This window comes from Myxocyprinus asiaticus, chromosome 9 (assembly GCF_019703515.2).
Source record: "Myxocyprinus asiaticus isolate MX2 ecotype Aquarium Trade chromosome 9, UBuf_Myxa_2, whole genome shotgun sequence".
Taxonomy (NCBI): domain Eukaryota; kingdom Metazoa; phylum Chordata; class Actinopteri; order Cypriniformes; family Catostomidae; genus Myxocyprinus; species Myxocyprinus asiaticus.
In genome coordinates this window covers 1,843,912-1,871,082 of record NC_059352.1, presented here as the reverse complement: position 1 = coordinate 1,871,082, position 27,171 = coordinate 1,843,912, and the positions used below count along the sequence as shown (strand labels likewise).

At 38.5% G+C, this 27,171-nt stretch overlaps 1 protein-coding gene across 1 annotated transcript; it reads left to right on the top strand.

Moving 5' to 3' along the window:
- Window positions 1-1,638: 1,638 nt before the first annotated feature.
- LOC127446025 (stathmin-3-like) lies at window positions 1,639-26,083 on the top strand. The gene is made up of 8 exons (XM_051706632.1): window positions 1,639-1,716; window positions 1,894-1,964; window positions 2,153-2,253; window positions 10,725-10,886; window positions 13,771-13,866; window positions 13,977-14,155; window positions 16,283-16,474; window positions 25,213-26,083. Exons 2-8 carry the CDS (start codon window positions 1,957-1,959, stop codon window positions 25,270-25,272), a joined length of 798 nt encoding a protein of 265 aa, XP_051562592.1. The 5' UTR covers window positions 1,639-1,716; window positions 1,894-1,956; the 3' UTR covers window positions 25,273-26,083.
- Window positions 26,084-27,171: the final 1,088 nt, after the last annotated feature.

Sequence of the window (27,171 nt, the reverse complement as noted above, 5' to 3'; positions counted from 1 at the left end):
GCCAACATGAACTTTACAACAACAACAACAAATATATCTGACTGTATTCGTAACGTGTTGTCAGTTGTAATCGTCACTAGGTCGTTCGTGTTGAATGTTCATGTTGTTCAGTTTGGAGGTAGTGAACATTAAAGCTAAGCTAACTGTGGGCAGTGTTTTGAGTTTGTGATGTAAGCTGGTGAGTAATCTTGAATCGAGGATGTACACTTTATTGTCGGGTCTGTATAAATACATATTTCAAAAGGACGAACACGGCGTCCTTATCCTCGGATTGGACAATGCGGGGAAAACGGTAAAACGTTTAAATTCATTTTCGCCCCTTTCACTGTAATTGTATACATCTGCTCCTAGTCAGCGGAATATTTGGGCATTATATGATAAAGATGACGATGATGATGGTTGCAAATGCTGTCTAGGTAGGCAGCTTTCATAAGTTTGAGACTGCTGTGCTAATAATGCTGTCTAGTTAGTCATCTCACGATGTTATAAGGCTAAGATGTCCAAACATGCTGCTTAGATTAACAGCTCTCAAGGGTTTAAAGGGACAGTTCACCCAAAAATAAAAATTCTCTCATCATTTACTCACCCTCATGCTATCCCAGATGTGTATGACTTACTTTCTTTTGCAGAACACAAATGAAGATTTTTAGAATAATTTTTCAGCTCTGTAGGTCCATACAAAGCAAGTGAATGGTGACCAGAACTTTGAAGCTCCAAAAAGCACATAAAGGCAGCATAAAAGTATTCCATACGACTCCAGTGGTTTAATCCATGTCTTCAGAAGTGATATGATAGGTGTGGGTGAGAAACAGATCAATATTTAAGTCCTTTGTTTTACTATAAATTTCCAATATCACTTTCACATTCTTCTTGTTTTTGAGATTCACATTCTTCATGCATATCGCCACCTACTGGGCAAGTGGATAATTTATAGTAAAAAAGGACTTAAATATTGATCTGTTTCTCACCAACACCTATCATATAACTTCTGAAGACATGGATCAAACCACTGGATTACTTTTATGCTACTTTTATGTGCTTTCTGGAGCTTCAAAGTTCTGGTCACCATTCACTTGAATTGTAAGAGCTGAGATACTCTTCTAAAAATCTTTGTTTGTGTTCAGCAGAAGAAAGAAAGTCATACACATCTGGGATGATGAGAGAATTTTAGGTTTTGGGGTGAACTATCCCTTTAAGACTTTGATGCCCAAAATCCATATTTTGTGTTTTGAAAAACGTCTCACCTGAGATTTGTTGTTTACATATTTTACAGACCTTTCTGGAGCAAACAAAGACCAGATTCAACAGAAATTACAGGGGTATGAACCTTTCAAAGATCACGACCACGGTCGGCCTGAACAGTGAGTACAGTATATATGCTGTGAAGTTGATAAATGATGCTATAACCACATGAGAGCAGTTGATTTGACTTGATTTCCTCTCAGTTGGCACCATTGATGTGGGAAAAGCTCGTCTGATGTTTTGGGATCTTGGAGGACAAGACGAATTACAGTCTCTGTGGGACAAGGTGATTCATTTCATCACATTCACCAAATGTAATCCTGATGATGTCATTATTTATGGTTCTACTAGTTGATTCTTGTCTCATATATTGTTGTTTTTACCTGTTATAGTACTATGCAGAATCTCACGGCGTTATCTATGTCATTGACTCGACTGATGAGGAGCGGTTGGGTGAGTCAAAGGAGGCTTTCGGTGAGTTTTGCAACTAACCCACGGTGCATAACCAGCTGATCAATTATGTGAAATTTGATTGGCTGTGTTATATGAACTACTCCTATTCAAAATGTGTTTTATTTCTGTAAAACATTCATAGGATCGGTTATACATTAGTGTCTGATGTGAACTGAATTTTGTGTTCTCATCTTTTAGAGAAAATGATCCGCAGTGAAGCTCTTGAAGGGGTTCCTCTGCTTGTGCTGGCAAACAAACAGGATGTCCAGGTATGAACTGTAATTATGGCATGAAGCCATGAATTACAATTTATTATCAGACAGACATATTTGGAGTCTATAGGGGGCGCTGTTTTCCTTTATTACCAAACCAGACTTCCTCAGAAGACCTTTGGTGTTGAGCTGACAAAGTGGAAAGCATGCTGTAGAATAATTTATGTCTGTCTTTTATTCCACAGGACTGTCTGTCTGTCCCCGACATTAAAACAGCGTTCAGTGACTGCGCTTCTAAAATCGGTAAACGTGACTGTGTGGTGCAGCCCTGCTGTGCTTTATCAGGGTACGTCTGACCTCCTTCAACTCATTTATTATTCAATGATCTGCACGGAAATGGACCCCCTGCTGTGTACAAGTGCCTTTAGTGCAGAAGAAAAATAAAGTGTAGTTGTCATGAAAAATACAGAAGAAAACAACAAAAACTAAAAAATAGTAATCCATTACAAATTACTCATTCTCTAAATTTGTAATCAGATTACTTTAATAATTTTATTTGAAAAGTAATCACATTACTGATTACTTTTGAGTTACTTTCTAAAACACTTTTCCGATGCACTCGGCACCTCAGATTTCTCCTTCACAATGACTCGTTGCGGGGCTGTAAATCATGTATTCCACATAAATATTAAAAATAAGAATAACCCTATAATGTACTTAAAAGTAATTCAATTAATTGAATGTCAGTTACTGTATTCTGATTACAAGGATAGGTGTCAGCGTAAGTCCAAAATGGCATTTTCCAAAAAATTACGGAGTGCACCTTTTACCAACATAGTGAATATCGCAGTGATTTTAAAGTGTTTTCTCTTTAGCTATTATGTTTTTTAACCTCCTGAGACTCGAGCGTGACTGCTGTGTGCATTTTCCATTCCCCTTTTTGGTTTGTAACTAGAAGCACCTAATAAACATGTAAATAAATACATTTCTAGGGCAAATAGTTTTCCTAAAAATTGATGTCCACATATGTGGACAGCGGGACTAAGTTGTGAAATGTCAAGTAATATCAAACTATAGAAAGTTTGTTATAATTGTTTATTATGTGTCCAGGAGTGTTGATTATTCATGTTTTTGAGACGTTACATTCATTATATCAGAAATTAGCATAATTAATTCAGATTCAAAGTAATGTCCAGCATCATCCAATCACTGTCAATCATGTTAAAATAAAATGATACATTATAAATTGTGAATCTATGTACTGATTATCATTGTCACATGTCTGTCAAACATGTTGAGTGATCCAAACATCATCTGCAGCCTGAAACTGAACTTTTGATCAGATTTTAGGAGTGAATGCACTTAGAGAGCTATAGCAGTTGTTCCCAAACTTTTTCAGTCAAGCCCCCTGTAGCAGGTTCGTTATGTGGGCAATGAAGGAGGCAGGAGGCAGCGAAATGACAACGTGAGTATTTTTATTACTTTCAGCGTCATTCACAAAACTGAAACAAACAGGGCACTCAGTGGCCAAGTAGTCACACACACACAAATGAGTAAATGCTTCTTGTCACGCACACACAGGTACAGTCTCTCTCCGCCACTCTGATGCCTCATGCGGCTTTTTATGTGTCTCTCCGCCATCACTACAACAAGAAACAGGTGTTAGAGATAACGATAACCCAGGTGATAAGCCTTACCGCTCTCTCCCGCAGACAGATTCACGAAAAGATAAATGAGTTGTAATTGTTGCATAGTCATACAAAAAGCTATTTATTGTCTCTGTAAACAAGAATGCAAAAGATAAAACTAAAGTTGATGTCATTTTGTTCAAATGTAAGTAACTAATTACTAATAATTAATTTCTAAATAGTTAAAAATGTGCTGCACATTTTTTCTGTGTCAGAAATGGTCTTCGGTGCTGGCTGACGTACACGATCGTCACATGCATGAAGCAGTTCATATTTAAGATATGTGATGAATATGATTTATTTGATCTAGAATCCTGAATTCAAGGGAGTTTTTGTACTTCAAGGTGTTGTGGGAAGTCAAATGAACTTAATACCTTATTTCTATAAGCCTAGTTATATTATTCATGATTTGGGAACTGTGCTTCTATAAAGGAAATGTTTGTTTACTTCTCCATAACAGATATTGTTCTCCTTTTACCAGACTCTTAAAGATTTAGGAATCATTTTGATTATAGGCATATCTGACGCCAAACCAGGCCAGATTGTTTCCTAATCTCAGACATCATCAGAACAGGAAACGTATTAAAATAGTACACATGAGTTTATTCATAATTAGAAAGGTCCAGACTTTTATTCTACATTGTACATGTCCTTTTGTTTACCATAGTTCTTTCATTGTTTAACAGTTGCATTTGTAATGCCATAATCACATTGATGCTGGTGAAGAGCAGGTGTTTTCTCTTTCCCTCATCAGAGCTGTTCAGTACGTCAGTGCTGTAGCCGTTTGAAATGGTTGAATTGCTCCATAGCAATGAAGAATTCAAATGGGTCGCAGAAGGTTTGTCATCTGCGACACAGTATTGAGAGAAGCCCAGCTTAATGAGACAATCATGTGATCCGCTCTGCGCTATCCTGTCACCGGAGCTCACATATCGAGGGAAGCCTAGTTGACGTGTGTCGCGCGTGCACCTTCGTGCTCCAGAGATACAGTAGGACAGAGCAGAGCGCGTCTCATGTGTGATTCTCGGTGAATCACACAACACTCATGCTCATCCATGTTTCATAGAAGCATATTTAGCACTTATAAAACGTATATTCTCTTCACTGAGAGTCTCTGTCCTCTACAGACTCATCAGTCCAGCTGAAATATATCAATCAGTTGCACACTCAATTGGATTGGAAGCATGCTTAAAACATGTATGCTTAATAATAATATAGGATTTTTAATGACAAACTAGTGCTATTGTCCACTATAGTGGTCATTGTGATCAACAGCGTGCCATTTCGCGATAAATCGATGACATTTTTAAAATGGCATATCAGATAAAACTAGAGACTCTAATCTTTTGACTCAAACAGGGTTCAATGTAAAAACTTCATGAGGTTTCTCACTAGATGTAGTTATGTTGGCTTTTCAACCAAACATAAACTCCTCTGCGATCGCCGCCATGTTGTTTTGTCACATGACTCCGTACGTCGAAAGTTTAACCCTTTATTGACAGCACAGAATCTCCTGAACTGAGATCAGTCTGTTTAAATGAAATCTAATTATACGTTGCGAAATAGCGAAACCAAAACAGAATGTCCACGCAGAAGGACTCGGGGTCGCACAAGGTTAAAGAATGCAGATCAAATTGAGATGTTTGATTCATTAAAAGTTCAAAAGAACCGTTTCGCGGAAATGAATCTGTTTAAAACTCTGTTTCAACGATTCGTTGTATATTGCAAATATTCATTCAAAATTGTAATTTCCGTCTCGGTTTAAATCTTTGCAGCAAAAATCCAAATCCATTAAAAGTTTGAAAGAACCGATTTGTGGAAATGAAACGATTTTAAAAAATAATTTAACGATCTATTGAATAATGCAAATATGCATTTACATTAGTCAGATATTCACGGACATCCCTGCCTGGAATTTGACATGATTTATTTATTTTATTTTGTTTTATTGTAAAAACAAATAATATATAGGTAAGTAATGCTGTTTATTACAATGTATTGTGATATTGGTGTATATAATAATGAAGTATAATTTTTCCTTGTGTTAAGTTAGTAAAAAAAAAAAACTGTGGGCGAAATGCCTTATTAATGCGTAATTATTTTTAACAAAATTCTTATTGTGTTTCATTACTGAAAATTTGAATCTATTTGGCAACAATAGCTGGATAATAATAATTCAAATAATAATAGAATGAATAATGGCTGGAATGACAATAACAATGTAACTAATAATTATGTGTGTGTATGTATATGTATATATATATATATATATATATATATATATATATATATATATATATATATATATAATATTCTATATCTGTTGGACTGTGTGTAATTTGTGTTGTTTTTTTGTTTTGTTTTTTTCAGGCAGGGCGTGAACGAGGGCATTGAGTGGATGGTGAAATGTGTGATCCGGAATATTCACCGACCACCCAGACAAAAAGTCATTACATAGAACATCCTGTGTTTGTGTGAGTGTGTGTGTGAGTGTGTGTGTGAGTGTGTGTGTGAGTGTGTGTGTGAGTGTGTGAGGGTGTGTGTGTGTGTGTGTGTGTGTGTGTGGGCAGGTTTAAGTGGTTTAGAGGACTTTTTTTAGGTTATAAACTGGTAATTACAAGGTTGTTATGCTATAAATGTGGTTTATGAGGACATTTCTAGTGTCCCCATAATACAAATCACTTAAAAAACATACTAAACGATGTTTTATTGAAAATGTAAAAATGCAGAAAGTTTTTTGTGAGGGTTAGGTTTAGGGTTAGGGTTAGGGGATAGAATCTATAGTTTGTACAGTATAAAAATCATTATGTCTATGGAGAGTCCTCATAATGATAGCTAAACCAACGTGTGTGTGTGTGTGTGTGTGTGTGTGTATCTGCATGTGTGCGTGTGTGTGCACACTTTTCTGTCAATTCAGAGTGGATGAATGAATCTGCAGTTATTCTCTTCATATAGCACCTCTCTGATGACGTTTAAGTTATATATTATATTTGAGTTGTACCATAACAAATCTTTCACAGTGATGTCACAGTGGATTTGGACGTTGTAGATATTTATGTGCTAAACTGACACCTATGCGCATGAAATGTTGTCTAATGGGTTTTTAGATTCTTTATTAAAACTTAAATCTTTGTTTATTCACCTGACATGATAAAGCTGCTCTGGTTTTGTCAAATAAATTAATTTCTTATTAAAATTAAATAAATATAATTTCTACACTACGTTGTGTCAAAACCAGAAGACATTCCTCTTTTATTGTTTTGAGGGGTTGTTTTTTCAGGCCTAAAAAAATGATCAAAACCAATTTCTAATAACTAACCAATTATAAAATAAACAGCAGAGATGGAAATGAGCAAGGTTGTCTCTTTAAGTTCAGTTTTCATGGCAGATGTTTTCAGAACCCTTCTGAAGGCAGGAAATGTTTTTATTCTGTGAGAACTCAGTATTATTGATTTGCTTGCATCTAAGCCGAATGCATTTTGCATGAAGCCGCCGGTGAATCAATAAGCAATGAATGTTATTACAGCAGCGTTTTTCACATCTGTGACTTGCCTAATGAATCTGACAATTTACCCTATATGCTTCTCCTACAGAATATTCAAATGTATGCGTGTAAAATAGAGAGTCAATATAATGTTTAGGGTGTATTTCAATTGAACACCCCCTCAGGTCTTTAAGCTTCTGAACCATTACTGTAGATGTTCACCAGCCTCCATCAATCTCGACAAGCTTTCAACATTTCCAGTTTAGGGTCAAAAATGTCATATTTTTTAGCAACTAATTAGTGGTGTTTGCTAAGGCGTGTTACTATTAATAATAGTTATATTATTGTTCATACATGGGGTTAGTGATTTATAGAGATGCATCAGGCAAACATCGGGCAATAAAAGCAATTATCCTCGCTATCGGACATCATTCGATTGTTTAAAAACAGCCGATGATTAGGATGGAAATACACGGCTAAAAATTTTACTACAACTTGTGCTGTGTGTAAAGGAAAATGTCTCTTTAAATTGGGTGAGAATGACAGCAGAGTTTTGCACTTTTAGAATTTCACGAGGTGGAACTACCACTAAATATTTTTATTTAAACTACTTTTGATCTTGTGTAAATATCAGTGATTTGAAACAAGGTAGCAAAACCCACCAAACTATTGGTATCGGCAGATGTTGTTTGAAATAATTTGATATCTTTGTGCAACCCGGCGTACACATGCGTGGACGTTGTATTTGGCATTGCTTTACGCAACGCATATTCATTTAAACCAACTGATCTCAGTTCAGAAGACTCTGTGCTGTCAGTAAAGGGTTAAACTTTCAATGCACAGAGTCATGTGACGAAACAACATGGCGCTGATCACAGCTGAGTTTGTGTTTGGGAGAAACGCCAACATAACTACATCTGATAAGAAATCTCATTAAGTTTTTACATTGAACCCTGTTTGAGTCAAAAGATTAGAGTCTCTAGTTTCATCCGATATGCCATTTTTTTAATTTGCGCGGCACACTGTTAAACACAATGTACAATAATGTGTACTTCAGTGCATTTTTTACTTAGAAATCCTATATTTACTGTGCATTATCACACTGAGAAAAAGCTTTGCTTTCAAAGGCTTTATATAGAGTTGTGCATTAATAATAATAATAATAATAAGGTTCATTTTAAACTGTTCTGAGACCAGAGCAGACAGACAGCACGCTGGAGGTTAAGTCATTCACTAAATAGGGAGCAAGGGAGCATCCTATAGCTCTCTATGCAGTTAAGTGCATTCACTCCTAAAATCTGATCAAAAGTTCAGTTTCAGGCTGCAGATGATGTTTGGATCACTCAACATGTTTGACAGACATGTGACAATGATAATCAGTACATAGATTCACAATTTATAATGTATCATTTTATTTTAACATGGTTGGCAGTGATTGGATGATGCTGGACATTACTTTGAATCAGAATTAATTAAGATCATTTCTGATGAAATGTCTGTAACGTCTCAAAAACATGAATAATCAACACTCAAATCAAAATTTCACAACTTAGTCCCGCTGTCCGCATATGAGGACATACATTTTTAGGAAAACTATTTGCTCTAGAATATTATTATTATTATTATTATTATTTTTGCACGTTTCTGAGGTGTTACTAGTTACAAATCAAAAAGGGAAATGGAAAATGCACACAGCAGTCACGCTCTGGTTTCAGGCACACTTTTTTTTATATCACTGCTTTCCAAGTGATTTGAACGAACCCCTAATTAAAAAGTATAACATTTTGGAAAATTACTCATCCAATACAGTGTGCTATGGATATGAATACCTTAAATAATTTGGCATGTTGAGGAGAGGTGTGCTCTTAATTTTCTAAGCGAACAGATGTAGGATTTTCAGAACATACAGAATAAAAATAATGAATCACTTGCAATAATGCAGAAGAAGAAATGCCGCTGCGACTGTGCATGCCGCCATGACAGGACAGGAAAACACTTTAATTCACAGGAATGAGTCTAGAGCCCATCTGTCTCTAAATGAGTGAATGGCCAGGGCAGATGTCCTGAACTACCTTAAATGAAGCTGGTCTCTTGTGCGGGCATTCTAGGACAGCACGCTAACTTCAGCCGGTCCTCGCACGCAACGCTTCACTTTAGAGATTACACATGAATTCTGTATGAAGCCTTATGTAACTACATCTTTAGATCTCCTGTGGAATGAACCTAGAACATAGTAGATCTCTTTCCTTCAGAATTTACAAGGTTGTTCCAGAACATTATTTACAGCACTCTGTGTCAGTCCTGAATCAATAGCTGATTGGAAACAAAGATATGTTGTTGTCTTGGGTGCTTGCCATTGGATCATACACCACCCGAGAAATCAATACCTTATCGACAGCACAAAAGACCTCCGATACACTGAGTAAACAGACAATATCTTAAAATATTGACCAGATACAAAAGCCCACATTTAGACTTCCGGCTTTCAGGGCCACTGTATTTATATTTTTACATGTATTTGCATTATTAAGATCTTGTTGGTTTATCTTATGTCTTTATGGTTTTTCAGCAGAAGCTAAGTATATTACCAACACGATCATTTACTCTCAGTACTACTATGAAGCAGGATTTGACCATTTAAATACTTGTTCGCAGTCTGACCTCATTTGGTAACTCTAATCTGAAAAGCAGGGGTATTCTACCATTTTTCAAGCTATAGTTATTCAGTACCATATTAATGTTTTTACATATATGATTATGCTTACATAAATCCATTATTGATATACAGAGTCATAGCACATTTCACAATTACATTACATATTACAGCAACACTTTACAGTGATGTTCCCTATGTTAAGGGTTTATAAAGGGGTTGTAAATTACTGAAGTAATTTACAAATGCATTATAAAACATTTATATGCAGTTATAGCAACATGCATTAGAGAAATGTTCATGCAAAACTTGCCAGAAAGTGAGCATTTTAACTTGCATGTTATAAATGCTTAATAAATATACTTATTCATACTCACAGTAGTAAAAATAACTTTTCGTAAGTACATTACATATTACGGTAACACTTTACAAGTGGTGCTCCCTTTGTTAAGGGTTTATAAAGGGGTTGTAAAGGACTAATAAGTCATTTACAAATGCATTATAAAACATTTATATGCTGTTATAGCAGCATGCATAAGAGAAATGTTCATCCAACACTTGCCAAAAAGTGAGCATTTTAACTTGCATGTTATAAATGCTTAATAAATATACGTATTCACACTAATAAAACCCTTTATAATCCCTGAACAAATGGAACATTCATGTTTAGTGTTACCTATGTTACATATACATTACATTTTAATTTTCCTTCATACATCTTTATGTGGGAGAGCTAATCTTTCTTTAGCATTGTTTCAGGTTTCCTTAATATCGTAACATTTTCATAACTTAATCTTTTTATTTTGAAATCAAACGATAATTAGCAGAACAATTGGTTGAACACCAAGTACCGGAAATACCATTTGTTTCCAAGACAACCATGCTGCTCTTTTTGCATCACTTCACTATCTTGTCTTTTTTGCAGTTTATCTGTTGTTCTGACTAAATGACTGCTTTTCTCTCATTTCACCCCTATCTCTTTATGTCTCCAGCTTTCTCTCCTTCCTCATCCATCACTCTGCTCTCCTCCCCTATTATACACACCAGCAGCCGTGCGTCACTCCTTCAGTGCATTTCCTCTCCACTTCATTCTGTTCATCTCTCCGCTCAGTATCCATCCACCTCCAGCAGCAGTATGGACAGCACAGTTTCAGGTGAGGCCCGGAATGTTCTGTCTCCAGGGAAAGATAAATTAGGACTGCAGGCAGATAGACAAATGGGCTTGAGGTTATTATTGGAGTTATTGAATTAAAGAGGTTTTTGCGAGAGATTACATTGCAGAATTGACTCAAATGTTTTGTGTTAGTGGTGTGTGTGTGTGTGTGTGTGTGTGTGTGTGTTTAATTTAGCATGACATTAACTATAATAGTAAACCTGTCCTTTGTCGAGATTACATGATAACTATAGTACTGTCTTAAGAAAACTAAGAGATAATTGGATAATTATTGGATGTAGTAATCATCTTTTTAACATGGAGTGTTTGTTTAAAGAAGACATTATTATGTTGTGTATGTGCTGACAACACTGCAGATGTTACGCTATAAAAAAGCACAGGTTCATTTGGAGGGCAGCAGTGCAGCAAAATCTTTGTCGCACTATTGTATGACGAATCAGCTTATATTTGTGCGTGCTTTGTTTCTGTATGACTGCATCCATCGTGCGTATCTCAGCTTTTCCAATGTAAAACGGTCCAGATATATTACTCCAACTGCACTGCAGATTGTTGTCTGGAATCAGTCGTACACGTTATAATCAGCACCTTTATTACATCTTGTTTCAAAACTGTCGTCTTTCCGAAGCAAAAGGAATTCAAATACCATAAAAGACAACTTAACCAACTTGCAAGCCGTTCAAAAATGTTAAAAACGATCAAAACAGTGACACTCTCAAAAGAGTATATTGTTAACACTTTACAATAAGGTTGTATTTGTTAAAGGATTAGTTCACCCAAAAATGAAATTCAGTCATTTTTTTCTCACCCCTGTGTTGTTATAACACTATATGACTTTCTTTCTTTTTCTGAACACAAAGGGAGAAATTCAGTTTTTGAATTGTGAAAAATGTTAGTGATGTCATACAATGGCAGTTTATGGTGACCACCTCTTCAAGCTTCAAAAGAACACAAAAGTATAATTCAGAAATCGAATAAATTATTCCATGAGACTCATGATTGTTATGAAAGCATACGATAAGATTTGGTGAGAAACAAACTGAAATCGAATGTATTATTTAGTGAAAATGTTCACTGACCGTTGATCTCCTGTGTGCGTTCATGATAGGGCACGAGAGCAACAGTTCACGTGACATTGGGGCATTCAAGCGAAAACTAATCTAAAAATCTAAGAATCTAAAAACAGGTCCTCCACAGCAATAGTGAAAACAGAACACAACACAGCTACACAAAACAGAGAACAGAACTTACTAAACATGTTTGAAGAGTTTGTAGTCCAAGAATTGATGCATTTCTATGCCCAGCCTTATTGTTTTGGTACATTTTTGGACCGGTGCCAGTTCACAGCGGATGGAGTTACCAGCACAATGGCGAAAATAGAAAACAAGCGATTGATAGAACGTGCTGTCACTCATCACTGCTGGTTAGAACAAAAACTCTGATTAACATAGAAAATATACCTTTTATCATGTGCCGTTTGCCCTCAGGTTAGAACACAGTGTGACTGTGGCGTCCTGTAGCCTCATCTATGTTTCTGTTTGATTTCCGAGAACTCCATTCAAAAAAATAAGGCTGGGCATAGAAATGCATCATTTCTTCGACTACAAACTCTTCAGACATGTTTAGTAAGTTCTGTTCTCTGTTTTGTGTAGCTGTGTTGTGCTCTGTTGTCACTATCACTGTGGAGGACCTGTTTTTAGATAAACAAAATGAGTTTTCTCTTGAACGCCCCAATGTCGCAAGGGGGCTGCGTGAACTGTTGCTCTCGTGTCCTATCATGAACACACACAGGAGATCAACGGTCAGTGAACATTTTCAATAAATAATACATTCGATTTCAGTTTGTTTCTCACCAAATCTTATCGTATGCTTTCATAACAATCATGAGTCTCATGGAATAATTTATTAGACTTCTGAATTATACTTTTGTGTTCTTTTGAAGCTTGAAGAGGTGGTCACCATAAACTGCCATTGTATGACATCACTGAGCACAACATTTCTTCACAATTTCTCCCTTTGTGTTCAGAAAAAGAAAGAAAGTCATATAGGGTTATAACAACACAGGGGTGAGTAAACAATGACTGAATTTTCATTTTTGGGTGAACTAATCCTTTAAAATGAATTAACGCAAATAAACAACAATATAAATAATATAAACATTAACAATATATAAAAAAAATTTGATAGTATTCTTTTGGAGCTGCAATCTAATACACGTTTTAAATTTGAGTGTCTGTCAGAATTGCGGCATTCCACTGTGGACATTCTGTTGTGTAGTATATTATAACACCAGGATTTATCTTTGCAAGCTCAGCCTTCTTAGAAAGTCACCTCTCCAATGAACTCATGGGTGCTAAATAAACTCAGCACTTTGCAATGTGCCATTACTTTAATAAGCAACTGAATGATTCTTGCCTAGCAGATGATAAAACGACAAACAAAATCCATAGATTAACATTGAAGGAGGGACTCAAGCTATATCTAGAGACCAGAATATCATAAAAACTTTAGGGTTGACTCTCTTTTCTTTATTTGGGCGAGTAAGCAACTACCCAGCAAACGCCCTGTTAACCACCCACAACATTGTGACATTGAGTTTTGCACAGGCAAACACCACTTACATTTTCTTCAGCTCTTGTCCTTTGCTGATCAGATCAATAATGCATTAATCAGGTTTTCCGAGTGTTGATTGGTCAGAAAGAGAGTGTCTACTGCAACATGCATCACTGACAATAATTCATGATGCTGCACGGGTCACTTAAGGGAAACATGAATCAATAAGATATTAAATCACACAGACATACACTTTCACCAGTAGTAATGGTTATCTTCATACTTCAAATTCAGTTTATTTCATTCTTTTGCAGCATACTCTGAGAAGCTGAGAGAGATGTCAATGTTGTCTCTCATCTGCTCTTGTTTGTATTCCCAACCTCATCACAACGCCTTCGGTCAGTTCGAAGGTAAAAGCTCCAACAAGTTTGTGCAAGTGGCCTCAGACTAAATTTGAACAAAGCTAAAATTTAAGTATATACATCACACATTCATTCTTCTCATCCCTCTTCCACCACAGATATGGAGGTGAAATCTCTGAACAAGCGAACATCTGGTCAGGCCTTTGAGGTCATCCTCAAGAGTCCCATGGCCCTGTCTCCAGAGAGACCCCAGACCATGGCACTGCCAACCCAGAAGAAGGAGCCCTCACTGGGGGAACTCCAGAAGAGACTGGAAGCTGCGGAGGAGAGAAGAAAAGTAAGAAGATGCCATTACATATGACTTTATTATTCTACAAGTTCTGTTGCTTTCTGTCACCAATGTTTTCTGTGCACATATAAGTGTACACCAAAAAGTAATACGGCATTACTGTGTTTGTTTTGGGAATGAGACCATATCAGTTCCAAAATATACCAATAGCCTCATCAATGCATAGTGTCACATATTTATAAAATAAATAAATGCACATTAAAATGCAACCATTTTGTGTACATCTCAGAGACACAAAGGTGCACTCTGTAATGTTTTTTCTCATTGTTAAAACCCCTTAAACTCTATGGGCGCTATAATCGCGAAAAAAGTTTGCACTTAAAACGTTAAAATCTCCATAGACATACAGTAAGTCAGGCATATGAGGTATCATTTGAAAGCTTAGAATCTGAACTTTTATGTTACTTAAAATGACAAAATAAGGCCTCAAAATATTTGGTTGAAAGTTAGTGCCCCTTAGAGGTAATGGGGTAGAAATATTTTTATAAAAATAAAATTCCTTCACATTGCACATAAATGGACAAGTCATATTTCAAATGAAAGCTCTCATTCTCAGGAATACAGACTGTACAATTTTGTTGCCCTAAAACCACAGTTTAAAAGATTTTCAAAAGAATCTCAAAGTGAAATATGAGTTCTGTAAGTCATCAAATACAAAGGTCTCTTTTATCCTCCGATCACTGCTGCTGCAAGCCCCAAATCATATCTGCTTTTGCCTTAGGCAGTTTCTAAAAAAAAAATAGCCATTTTTACTTGTCTGTGAGCTTGCTTGGCTGAATAATCCAATGTTATATCTTAGATGTCTAGAACAAAATACAAGCACATCTTTGAGGTCTAAAATGCATTAGAGCGCCACCTACATTTCAGATCTGTATATTGTGATAAATCTGTATATTGTGATGTGATAAAGAAAAAAAAAATTGTTTCTAGTGCTTGCTGCTACCTAGTGAAATGAAATAAGACTTTACAAAGTGAGGTAGAGTGAACAGAACCAGAATTATGTGTTTACAAATTTAGGACCAAAAAATAAATAAAATGTGTTTATCATAAGATTATAAACTCACAATATTATTTAAGAATAATTGGAGTCTTTTTATTATTATTATATGGGGGGATTTCTGAAAAAATTAGACCAATATTTTGCAATTAGTCCACAGTTTGTTTTAATGGTGAGCTTTTAAATTTGAGTGTGAAAAACTGCAGGCGGCAGCCCAAAAATGCACCACAGTTTAAATAATAGTAGAATAGTACTTTTGTAAAATATGTTTAAAATGATAAACTCACATGAGATGAATACTCTAGTCATTTTAGTCTTAGAAAATAAAGCTGTTTTATTCTGGTGCTTGGAGCTTTATCTGCATCACTTTATCTTAATAATCCACTGTAATTGGAGACTTTCACTCACAGAATAAATTAATCATGGCTGACTGCAAATAGCGCATTTTTACATTGACATCGGTCACTGAAAACTTCTGTTTTTGCATGATGCTGCATCTACAACGCTAGCTAGTCAGGGTAACATAAACACAAATGTTACTAGTACACCTTTAAATTGTAGTATATACACATATCTGCATTATATTGACCTTAGAAAAACCAAAGAGATCGACCAGTGTTTTCTTCTGCCAGAAAACATTAAGGCTAGAGTATTCTTCATTTTTCCATGTGCAGCTGTGTATCTTGCACAGTGGAGTGCTCAGCCTTTTAAAGTATACTCTTTTGACTGCAAATTTGCATTCCACGCATTGTGCACGAATAGCAGCGGCACATGGAAAACCAAAGTATACTTTGGCCTTTAGTCTTACAAAGACATTTATCATGACCCCATGATTTTGCAAAGTAAGACAAATGCCTGGATCAACATCTTCTACACCACATGTTGGAACAACAATACAGTAAAAGAAACTGTCAATGTCCAAACACAATCCTAAATCCTAACCATGAACATCCCCTAAAATAAGAGGGAAGTGATCAGAATGGTGTTCAAGCCCCAAGCATTTTTCCTGAATGTTGTTCCAGGACCATCAAAAGATGTTCTACTGGGTGAAATCACGGTCACTCTGCCATCATCAATATTATATAATATATATAATATATATAATATTGTTTGTGTAGTCCCAGGAGAAGCAGGTCCTGCAGCAGTTGGCAGAGAAACGGGAGCACGAGAGGGAGGTGCTCAATAAGGCCCAGGAAGTGAACAACAACTACAGCAAGATGACGGAGAAGAAACTCAACCAGAAGATGGAGCTGATCACAGAAAACCGCATGGCCCATCTCAGTGCTCTCAAGCAGCGTCTGAGAGAGAAGGTGACACGAACCGTTTTCCTTTAAAGAAAAGCTTTACCTGCCCTACATGAACATTAACGAAACATGTAAAAATATGTTTAGGTAATGAAGGACTGTTGGTCTAAATTAATTTGATTCCCATTAAGCTGGCCATTTTTAGAAATTTTTCAGTCATAAGTTTCATTAGGGGGCCGAGGACCAAAGGTGCTGGAACACTATTGTATTTGAAGTGATTTTCATATTATTATTATTATTCCTTTTTTGCCCTAATAGTGTCTGGGCGTCAGAGACCATAAGTTGTAGAACTTGGAAGGGTGGCCGGCCCCAAATCCTAACCACTACTCAACAACCTTAAGTCATTCGGAAGATACAAGCCAATACATTGTTGGGTGTAGCCCATAATTACTAATTGGCCTGTATCTTGTGAGTGCAATATTCAAACTTAACAAAACTTAGTATACATGGACAACAAAATATTCTGAGGTCGCATGCCAAATTACATCAATTTCCGATGCTATAACTGTGTAACTGTGATCAATACAGTTGAAGTTTGACACCAAAACTACTGTGTCCACAGCATCGTATTCCTTTTTTACCATAATACTGTCTAGGCATCAGAGACGATATGTCATAGAGACCCCACACTTGGCAGGGTGGCTGGCCCCAAATCCTAACCACTACTCAACAACATTATGTCGTTCGGAAGATACAAGCCAATACGTTTTTTGGTGTGGCCCATAGTGACTAATTGGCCTGTATCTTGTGAGCACAATATTCAAACTTTACAAAACTTAGTACACATGGACACCAAAACATTCTGAGGTCACATGCCAAATTACATCAATTTCCGATGCTATAACTGTGTAACTGTGATCAATGCAGTTGAAGTTTGACACCAAAACTACTGTGTCCACAGCATCGTATTCCTTTTTTGCCATAATACTGTCTGGGCATCAGAGATGATATGTCATAGAGACCCCAAATTTGGCAGGGTGGCCCCAAATCCTAACCACTGCTCAACAAGATTATGTCGTTCGGAAGATACAAGCCAATACGTTTTTTGGTGTGGCCCATAGTGACTAATTGGCCTGTATCTCGTGAGCGCAATATTCAAACTTTGCAAAACTTAGTACACATCGACACCAAAATATTCTGAGGTCGCGTGCCAAGTTACATCAATTTCCGATGCTATAACTGTGTAACTGTGATCAATGAAGTTGAAGTTTGACACCAAAACTACTGTGTGCACAGCATCTATACTGTTAAATATGATTATTTTGGCCATCTTGTCTTCACAAGTCCATGGACCTCGATAATTGCCACTTGCAGCTATATTTTACATAGTCATTGGAGAATCAGATGGTGCATGTGGCCATGTTTCTCAACAGGTGGGTTGAGAGTCTAAACTTTTTTCTCAGCAAACGCCTCATAATGCAAACGCTGATTGTCTTCCATGGTGATTATGTAACCTTTCGTCTTTCTACAGAAGATGGTGAGATTTCAGGAAAAACAGTCTGACCGTTGTAGGGCTTTACCGTTTGTTTAGATCAGTGTTATGACGGGAGGCCGTTTCCTTGCTCTGTCAGCGGGCGGTATGGCTGTTGATTCTCGGCGAGCTGGCGGAGAACTCAGAAATGTCGACTTGATTGAAGATGGAAGAGAAATCTTTAATCTCTTCACTTCTGTAGGCAAACGGATGAAGATGCGAATTGCTCGGCAGTCTCCTTCGGATCCGTTAGAGTGTTTGGTTGAACACCGAGTAATCTCAACTCATCCAGCGAGATGGAGATTGTATGGCTACAGTTTCAAGTCGGACATTACTTCCTTGTGCCACGAGGTTGCACCGGAGAGCAGCAAAAAAAACTACGTCTATATTCGGTGAACAAAGTCGCTGGAAGCAAATTCACGAAACATTTCAGAGGTATTTCAACTCCTGATGATGTCATGTTTGAGGGACGTTCTGTTGTGTGCCTCATCCAATAGGAGCCGAGAGTTCGATCCCCCAGTGAGCAAGGCTCCATGGATTTGTAGTCTGTTTTGGACTCCCTTTGTTTGATTTTGGCGCGATTTTTATCAGTATAATTTACGACTTGGAAGGTGGGGGCTTGAGTTAGGTTTTTACGACTGTATTAGGCCTGCCTTTGTCTTCTATCTGAATACATGAGGCCCAACATTCCCCCCTTTGTTCTGAAGAGTTGGTTGTTGTCCAGCATCTTTAGAGCAACTGAAGGGCCGAACAGTTCTTGTCGGTTCACAGTAACCTGTGGGTTACGCCATCCATGTATTCCTGATAGGAAAGAGAAATGGTTGCACAGTCCATACAGTTCATTAGAGCTCACAGAGGCTTTATCGTCTGGACAGAGATTGAGGCACATCTGGGCATAGAACTTCTAGCTAATTCTAAAACTACATTCATCACACATAAACATTTCAAGTTATTGGAAGGCACAGCATTAACCATAACACAATCCTTTGTTGTTCTTTGGTCATAACACAAAATCAAAGTAGAACCTGACATTGGTTACTAGGAACAAAATGTTAGAGGAAAGGAGGGTTAAAGGTTAAAAGGCTTATCCTTGGAAATGATTGGGGTTAACCTGTGGGATGGGCTCAGACTGGTGTGTAAAACGCGGCTGTATGAGAAGTGAGTCCAGTCTGGCCTGTAGGTGTTGAATGTACCTGTACATGGTGTGTGCAATAATTGCGATGATGATCCAACCACTAAGGAGGAGCCATAGGGCAACCAAACTGATAGGGTGTTCTCGGTAAGATGACGATCTGCTTATGTGACTATAAAATATAGTGGTCAAGCCAGTCGGTTTGAGACTGGACTTCACTAATTCCATACCTTCAGCCTGAAACTGCTGTTGAAGGGTGTCATCAACGGTGAGGCTGTGACCTCTAAATGCATCCATGACCTCAATTTCTGCGTCATGTTTGTCGACGTTGAGATGATGGAGGACAATATTGTCAATGTGCACGGTGGCTCCTTGGGGAACCATTAAGAACACCATTTGGTTTGGTAGCCTTAGTTTAGTGGCCTTAGCTTAGTGGCTGTATCATGGCAGTCGTATGACTTCGTTGGCTGGTGTGTTAACGAGCCAGCGACTGCCTGCTCGCTCTACCTTTGTCTCTGTTCCTTCATCTTTGATGGACATGCTACCATGACACTTGTTCAGGGAGGTAGTTAGTCACCTCTCTAACAAAGGGGTTGAGTTTGGACAAACCCAATGAATGTTCTTTGTCTTGGTACACATGTTTAGGTTAGAGATAAGGTAGAGCGAGGGGTCCTCAGCATGGTCGGCGAGTGTTGGTGGTGTTTTGAGGTGAATGTGTGCATTACCTCTCTGAAAACCAACATTAAATACAGATTTTAGTCTATATATATTCTGCCTATGACAGTAGATTGAGGATAAATCCTATTTTGAGGTTCTGAGGATTTACATGGATTGGAATTTCAATGCCAAAACTATATGCCATGTGTATCTGTGAAGGTTGCACAACGGAGATAGTAGCAGATCTAAGGATTTGTTCAACAAGGTCTAGGGAGACCAGGTAAGCTGGAATCCTTCTATCACTCAGACTGTTGACTGAGGAGCTAATTTCCCTAAGGTCCTGCATTAGATCTCTAACGATACACGCATAAGTTGTTTTCTCTGACAAAGTCCCTAAAGCGTGCAAAGTGCATTTGGATTTTTGGACGATGGCGACATGTGCATCTGAAGCTGGCGAACTGTTTTCTGGACCAAGTGGTCTCGGTATGTCAACCTGATCCCACATGTGTCCACGACGGCAGTCAATGAGTGGAGCCAATCGGTAGGTCCTGGCCAACTAACAGTGGTTCCGTATTAATGGGACATATGTAAACAGGGTCTATTAGCATCATCCCTTGAAAAGTGTCAATCCAGTCCCGTTTTGTGATAGACGACCTATCTTGCGTGTAGCTTGTGATGCTTACGTTGTAGGTCTCTGTCTATAACGGTTTGCCAAGGGAAAGCTTTGCTCTAGCCACCTCTGCAAAGGTGTTGGAACCCATTAGACTATTTCGGAACCGGTGTTGAGTAGTGCGTGGGAGTTGAATGACCCATGTGTCAGGCGTTGCCCTTACGGTACAGATCGCCCAAGAAGGTCAGAAAAGGAGGGTGTGGCATGTTAGGAGTGACTGTTTTGGGGAGCAACTTGGACACTGTTCCCCTTTTCCCGACCTACAAAGTAAACTTTGGCATTAACGGGAGGGGTACATCGTCTAGTCATACTGACGGGGTTTCAGTGTCGTGTTCCTTTGAGGTCGACAGACCTGGTGAACAACGGAGCACATCAAGCTTAGTTACTAACTCAGTCAAGTATCTCCTTATATCCTCCATTTCCTCTCTCAAATCTTGTTCTCTGAGGGGATTTGAAACCTTTTCTACCCACTCACCTTCTTGTTTGGGTTTTCGTTCGAAACGTGCATTTCTTTTCGGCCGGCAAACGTTTTGTTGTTTAGGCCTGCTGTGCCCTGGGGGTGTGTCTGGTTACCACCCCCCTGGTTCTGTTGCCTACCCTGCTAGCAGGGTGATCGGCGCCTCTGGGGTCCTGTTCTAGCATTCACCTTAACACGAGGCGTTTCGTTGCCTTCAAACGCTAGGTCTGCATATGAGGCTTGGATCCCCAGGGCTCTGGCATCGCCTTCGTGCCCTCGGGCAGGGCGCACGCATGTCTCCCATTCCCATTGCACGTATCTTCTGATTTCCTGCATGGTGGGGTTGCCCATTCTGCAGTGCATCGTGATGTCATATCGCACTCGTGGAGGTTGTGAAGGAAAAGAGACTTGAAAGCTCGTTCCTCCTCCAGACCTGGTGCATTACTTCCTTGGAAGTACGTGGTTCTCAGGCGCCTATAATACTCATGCGGAGGCTCGTGCCTCTTCTGGGTGATGGCGAAAGCAGCTATGGTAGCGGAGGCTTCGTTGATATACAGCGAATACTCCTCGCGTAGGGCTTTACACAGAGCTGAGTAGCGGTTTCGTGTACCAGTCGGTAGCGTTTCCATGAACGCATGGACACTCCTTACCGTGGTCTTCCATATAAGCTTGAGTTTTCACGCGACGAAGCATAAGGCAAATCAGTCAGGCAGTGCTCAATTTCCCTAAGATAATTGTCGATGTTTGAATCTCGATTATTTGGGTCAAAGCATTCTATGTCCCCTGCGAGGGACTCAAGTTGTCGGATGCGCAAGCATTGGTGTCGGTATGACCACGGGTCGTCCGAGTCATCCAAAACATCATAGTCACTCGGATCGCTATAGCGATGAGGACGACCTCCTCCCCTTCGTGGTGGGGAAGGAGTCCAGTCGACGCTTGGGGGTGGACCCCGGGTTGCGTACAGCTCCCTGGCTAATGGGATCTTTGAGCCGCTTACACCACTCTGGGCTTGAAAATAATTGTCCCCCCTCCGTGGTGTTGAATCAGTCGGTTTGAAATGCAAGGTGGCGTGACTGAAAACTGACTGGGGGGGGGCAACTGTAAGGAGGGGCACCTGCATCCAACCAGCGGGCCGCTGGAGGATTTTGAAAGGTGTCTTGGAGGACGAAGTCAGAGACTGTACCACTAGGGGCAGCTCGGCTCCTAGCGTGTGTTCCTGGGTTTCTCAGGGACACATTTCTACGCGTAGCACTAAAAAGGTGGCCCTCTTCTATGTCAGATGTTGTGCTGTGTGTTTCAGCTGCACTTACCTGATCTGACTCTACTTTTAGCTGGGCAGCTTGAAGCTGCCTGCGCAGGGCTTCATTTTCCTCCTGCATCCGGACATTATCTTTCTGCGCTTGGACTTTCTCAGCTTGGGTGCACCTAATTTCTTTGTGCAGGCTGAGATTTTCCTTCTGCACCGCTTGGTAGCTGCTCTGCAGCTGGGCGAGCTGGGCCTGGTGCTCGGCGGTTTGCAGTTGGGTTTTGCGGTGATGAAGAAGGAACATTTTGCCCACAAGGTCCAGGATTTTGCGCATTGGCTTCCCGACCAGGTTGTTGACATAATCAACTAGTTCCTGCAATGCTTCATCACAACAACTAATATTGTAGCCGTTAAGGTTATCTCTCTCCTCTATGGAGAGACGGAGGACAGCAGCAACTACATCTTGCAGTGCTGCGTCGACTAACCTCTGTGGAGCTTCAGCTCCAGTCACGCAGGGCGATTGGTGACTCATTTTACTGGGGCCGTAAAAATTATTGTGATAGTGGCTCTGACAGCTTGTTGTTTTACAGCTGATATAATACTAACACGAAAGCACAGTTGAGAGGCTTCGACCTGTGGCTTACAGTCTACTGTTACGTAATGTGCAAATTTCACTGTGTTCTCTCTTTGGTGGACGTCATTGAAGTGACTTGGCACCTCTCTGTAACATTTAGATGAAAGCGTTAGGAGTTAAATAACAACAACAGCAGATTTTAAACAGACTATAGTAAATTTACCAACCCCTAATTCACTCTTAAGAGCACTTTCACATCACACTGGCTTATGTTTGGCAAGTTTTGAGAAGTAAATTGTCAAACAGAACCAAACTTTGAAGTAATGATTCAAGTTATTACTTTGGATTCTTATGCATACACACTGTGACAGAACTGGCACGTAGGATGCCTCACACGGGGCACCAATTATTATGTAGGGCTTTACCGGTTGTTTAGATCAGTGTTACTATCAGAAATAATTAATAATTAATATTTATTTATTTATTAATAATAATTAATAATTATTTCTGTAGTTATTAATTAATATTTAAATGAATTAATTGGATCTAACTCATTAAAACCTCATATGGGACTCCAGTAAATGTAGTGTGCTACGTTTAGGAGCAAGTTTGGTTATTAGCAATAATTAATAATTATCAAAGATAATTATTAATTACTAAAATCAATCGAACATTGATTAGAATCAATGTTAGCTTTTTTAAATCCTTTAAATCAACAGTTATCAAAGATAATCGTTAATTGTTAACATCGATTAAACATTAATTAAAATTAATACTAGCTTATTGATCATTCAAATTCAATCATCAAAGATAATTATCAATTATCAAAAATCAATAGAATATTAATAAGGATTAACATTGACGGGGCACCACCCTGAAATCAGGGACTAATAACCGAATAGTAAAACAGTCTCAATATTAGATTGTTTTCTTAGGAAAATCGACATCCGAAGAATATCGATTTTCAGGGAAAAAAAAACAATGAATGAAGGTTTGAATCCGAGCACTGACATCCCGTCAGCATGACACAGGCGTATGCAAAACAAACCAAAACAAAGTTATAAACTTTAAATAAAAAATATAAACAAAGTTTATTTATGCAGTAATATCAATTAATAATTAATATAATGCAGTCAATAAACTTCGACTTACAACTACAAACTAAACAGTGATATGATTAGATATGGAAATCAAAATAATCCTATAACACATAAGGTGTGTGTGTGATTAGTAAGAGAGAGAGAGAGAGAGAGAGAGAGAGAGATGATTAAGTGACAGCCCTAAAGCTGATTTCGCGACAGTGGGAGAGAAAGCAGCTGTGTTCATCACTCAGAGACGCGGTTTTACGAGCGGGGCTCGTAAAAGTCCTGCGTTATTTGACTCTAATGGATGAACTCAGTTTCTGTCTCACCCGCGATGGCGAAATTGCACAATCCAATTTGGTTGGACCACAATACAGCAAAACAAATTTGTGATAATTAATACCCTGAGTATTAAAAATGAGCGGACATGGCGGTCCGTAAACTGTACAAGCAAAAACCTTGAAACACAAGAATAACACGCTATAATATTCTATCTCTGCCCAGACGTAAACCTCTTACTTGTATGGCATGAGGACACAGGTAGAATGTGTTTTCCTCCGTCCTTTAACTTTGAACCGGTTCCTTGAGGCTCGGGTGATGACAGGAGGCCGTTTCCTCGCTCTGTTGGCGGGCGGTATGGCTGTTGATTGTCGGCGGGCGGTACGGCTGTTCATTCTCGGCGGGCTGGCGGAGAACTCAGAAATGTCGACTTGATTGAAGATGGAAGAGAAATCTTTAATCTCTTCACTTCTGCAGGCAAACGGATGAAGATGCGAATTGCTCGGCGGTCTCCTTCGGATCCGTTAGAGTGTTCGGTTGAACACAGAGTAATCTCAACTCGTCCAGCGAGATGGAGATTGTATGGCTACAGTTTCAAGTCGGACATTACTTCCTTGTGCCACGAGGTTGCACCGGAGAGCAGCAAAAAAAACTACGTCTATATTCAGTGAACAAAGTCGCTGGAAGCAAATTCACGAAACATTTCAGAGGTATTTCAACTCCTGATGATGTCATATTTGAGGGACGTTCTGTTGTGTGCCTCACCCAATAGGAGCCGAGAGTTCGATCCCCCAGTGAGCAAGGCTCCATGGATTTGTAGTCTGTTTTGGACTCCCTTTGTTTGATTTTGGCGCGATTTTTATCAGTATAATTTACGACTTGGAAGGTGGGGGCTTAAGTTAGGTTTTTACGAATGTATTAGTCCTGCCTTTGTCTTCTATCTGAATACATGTGGCCCAACACCGTTATCTAGAAGTCGACTAGGAGATGTCAGTCTTGCATGTTGTTTCTCTGGAGTAACAGACTTATAAAAGAACTTTCCTGTCTGTAGGAAAGTTACACAGTGCATTTGGATTGTACTATATTTGATAATGCTCGCTCGCGCTCTCTCTCTCTCTCTCTCTCTCTCTCTCTCTCTCTCTCTCTCTCTCTCTCTCTCCTCTTTCTTTTTTCTAGGAGATCCATGCTGCAGAAGTGCGCAGGAATAAGGGACTTCACACAGAGCTTTCCGGCTAAGACACCCCCCAACCCCATCCAATCATGACTGAATTTGGAGAAGGTCACTTTCTTAGGGCAAACTGTCTTGAAGAATTCATACCAGACTCACTGTATTGATTTTCCTTGTATCTGAACATATTTAACATTCTACAAATGTCCCTGCTGAAACACAACAGTTTAGACCAGTTTCAGTTCCAAGATGGATTTAACTGGACTGAGATGGGCAAAGTCTAGTTCTGTTGCACATAGACCAATTTAACCACTATAGCTATTATGGGTGACAAGGTAAAACCAGCATGAAAGTGCCCACGCTGGTTTATGCTGTTTATTAGCAGGGCGAAACTTACAAAAAGCAAAATTCTTATCTGCCCTGCACTTTATCAGATTTGACTGATTCACATTGGTAGTTTAGACTCATTTCAATGATCATTGATTTGTGTTTCAGTGACCAACAAGAAAAATGTCTAAGCTTAGTGCTGCTAACTGAATGCTGAAAATCAAACCGAATAACAAGATTAAAACATTAAAGGTTGGTAAGAAAGAGTCTCTGTCATTTTTACAACAAAGGAAAAACTGAGAATACACCCAGTGGATGATTTATGATGATAGCATGTCATATTTATTTCTTCTTGTTTATCACCCTCAGGCGAACTTTTCTTTACTTCCTGTCATCCTTTCAGTTGGCTCACTGATGTTTGCATAATTCTTCTAACCAGTAGTTTACCATATTTTATCTCCTGACTATCTGTATAGTTTCTCTTAATGTTCTTTCATGTCTGTTTTTGTATATGTGTCCAATGTGAAACACTGGCCAAATTCTATTGAAATTTACAGATAAATGAAACTGAAGCCGGTTAGTTTTATAGTTATCTGATGTTTCCAAGCTACTGCAACATACTTTTATTGTTCATATGTTGCTCTTCCTTAGCTCTTAATGAAGTTCTCATGTTTGTTTTATTTCATTAAAGGATCAGCTTCTCAGATGTTTCTCCTAAAATTACTTAGAAGAAATAAAAATGGCATGAATGAGTCAATTGTTCATTTACTGTACAGTAAGAGTGTGGGGCTGTCTTGGAAGAATTTGATAAGAAATGTTTGAGATCTCTGACTATTGATAACTGACTTTGGTATATCTTGGCAAATCTGGGCACAGTTTGAGACACTGTTAAGATCTCTTCTGAAACTCAGGAGAAACATCTGAGGAGCAGGAGACTTCAGCAAAAGTCAACATATAATCAAACTGCTGTCTCTGAGAAGCAACTGAGATTTTCAAGAGAGCTTATTTGGGATTTTTCTTGCTTACAGTTACTGCCATGGCCAAATATTACACTTATATACATATATATTCAAGCAAATCCTGGAATCTCGTGAGGTATGTAGACCTGAAATGAACACACAGCTATGACAAATTAAAGTCAAATGTATCTGGAGAAGAATAATGGATAATATCTTTTAGTCATGCGGTCTTCTTTGTTTGTGGCAATTATTATGGTATTTGAATATTAACTCTCCAAATACTGTACATGCTTGTCAGACCTTCAGGTTCTTTTAAAGCAGTTCCTATTCCCATTTGATACACTAGATATTAAACTTTAGTCACCCCAAACATGTTCATTCCACAAATACTGTACGACCTTTTGCCACAACAACAATAGAATTCTAAGTTTAAAAGTTTGCATTTTAAAATTGTTTAAATGTTTCCTCATTCCACACAACAAGCTCTTATTTGCTAAACAAAGTAGGTGCGTGCTGTGGTCTAGTTATGTTAGGACTGTATGCTAGGCAAATAAGGACTCGTATTACGATACTTCCACTTTTTAACAAATTTCAAAAACAATGCAAGCTTGAAAAAAGGGGAAAACATATAATGTCTTCTTTGTGTTTAAACTACACGGCTGTTTTATCTGCCAGATTTAA

Bases quoted from the DNA above. Each gene is read 5' to 3' on its own strand.
- LOC127446025 (XM_051706632.1), top strand. The intron at 2,254-10,724 runs GTACGTCTGACC...TTATGTCTCCAG, and splicing joins CCCTGCTGTGCTTTATCAGG to CTTTCTCTCCTTCCTCATCC. The intron at 13,867-13,976 runs GTAAAAGCTCCA...CTTCCACCACAG, and splicing joins CGCCTTCGGTCAGTTCGAAG to ATATGGAGGTGAAATCTCTG.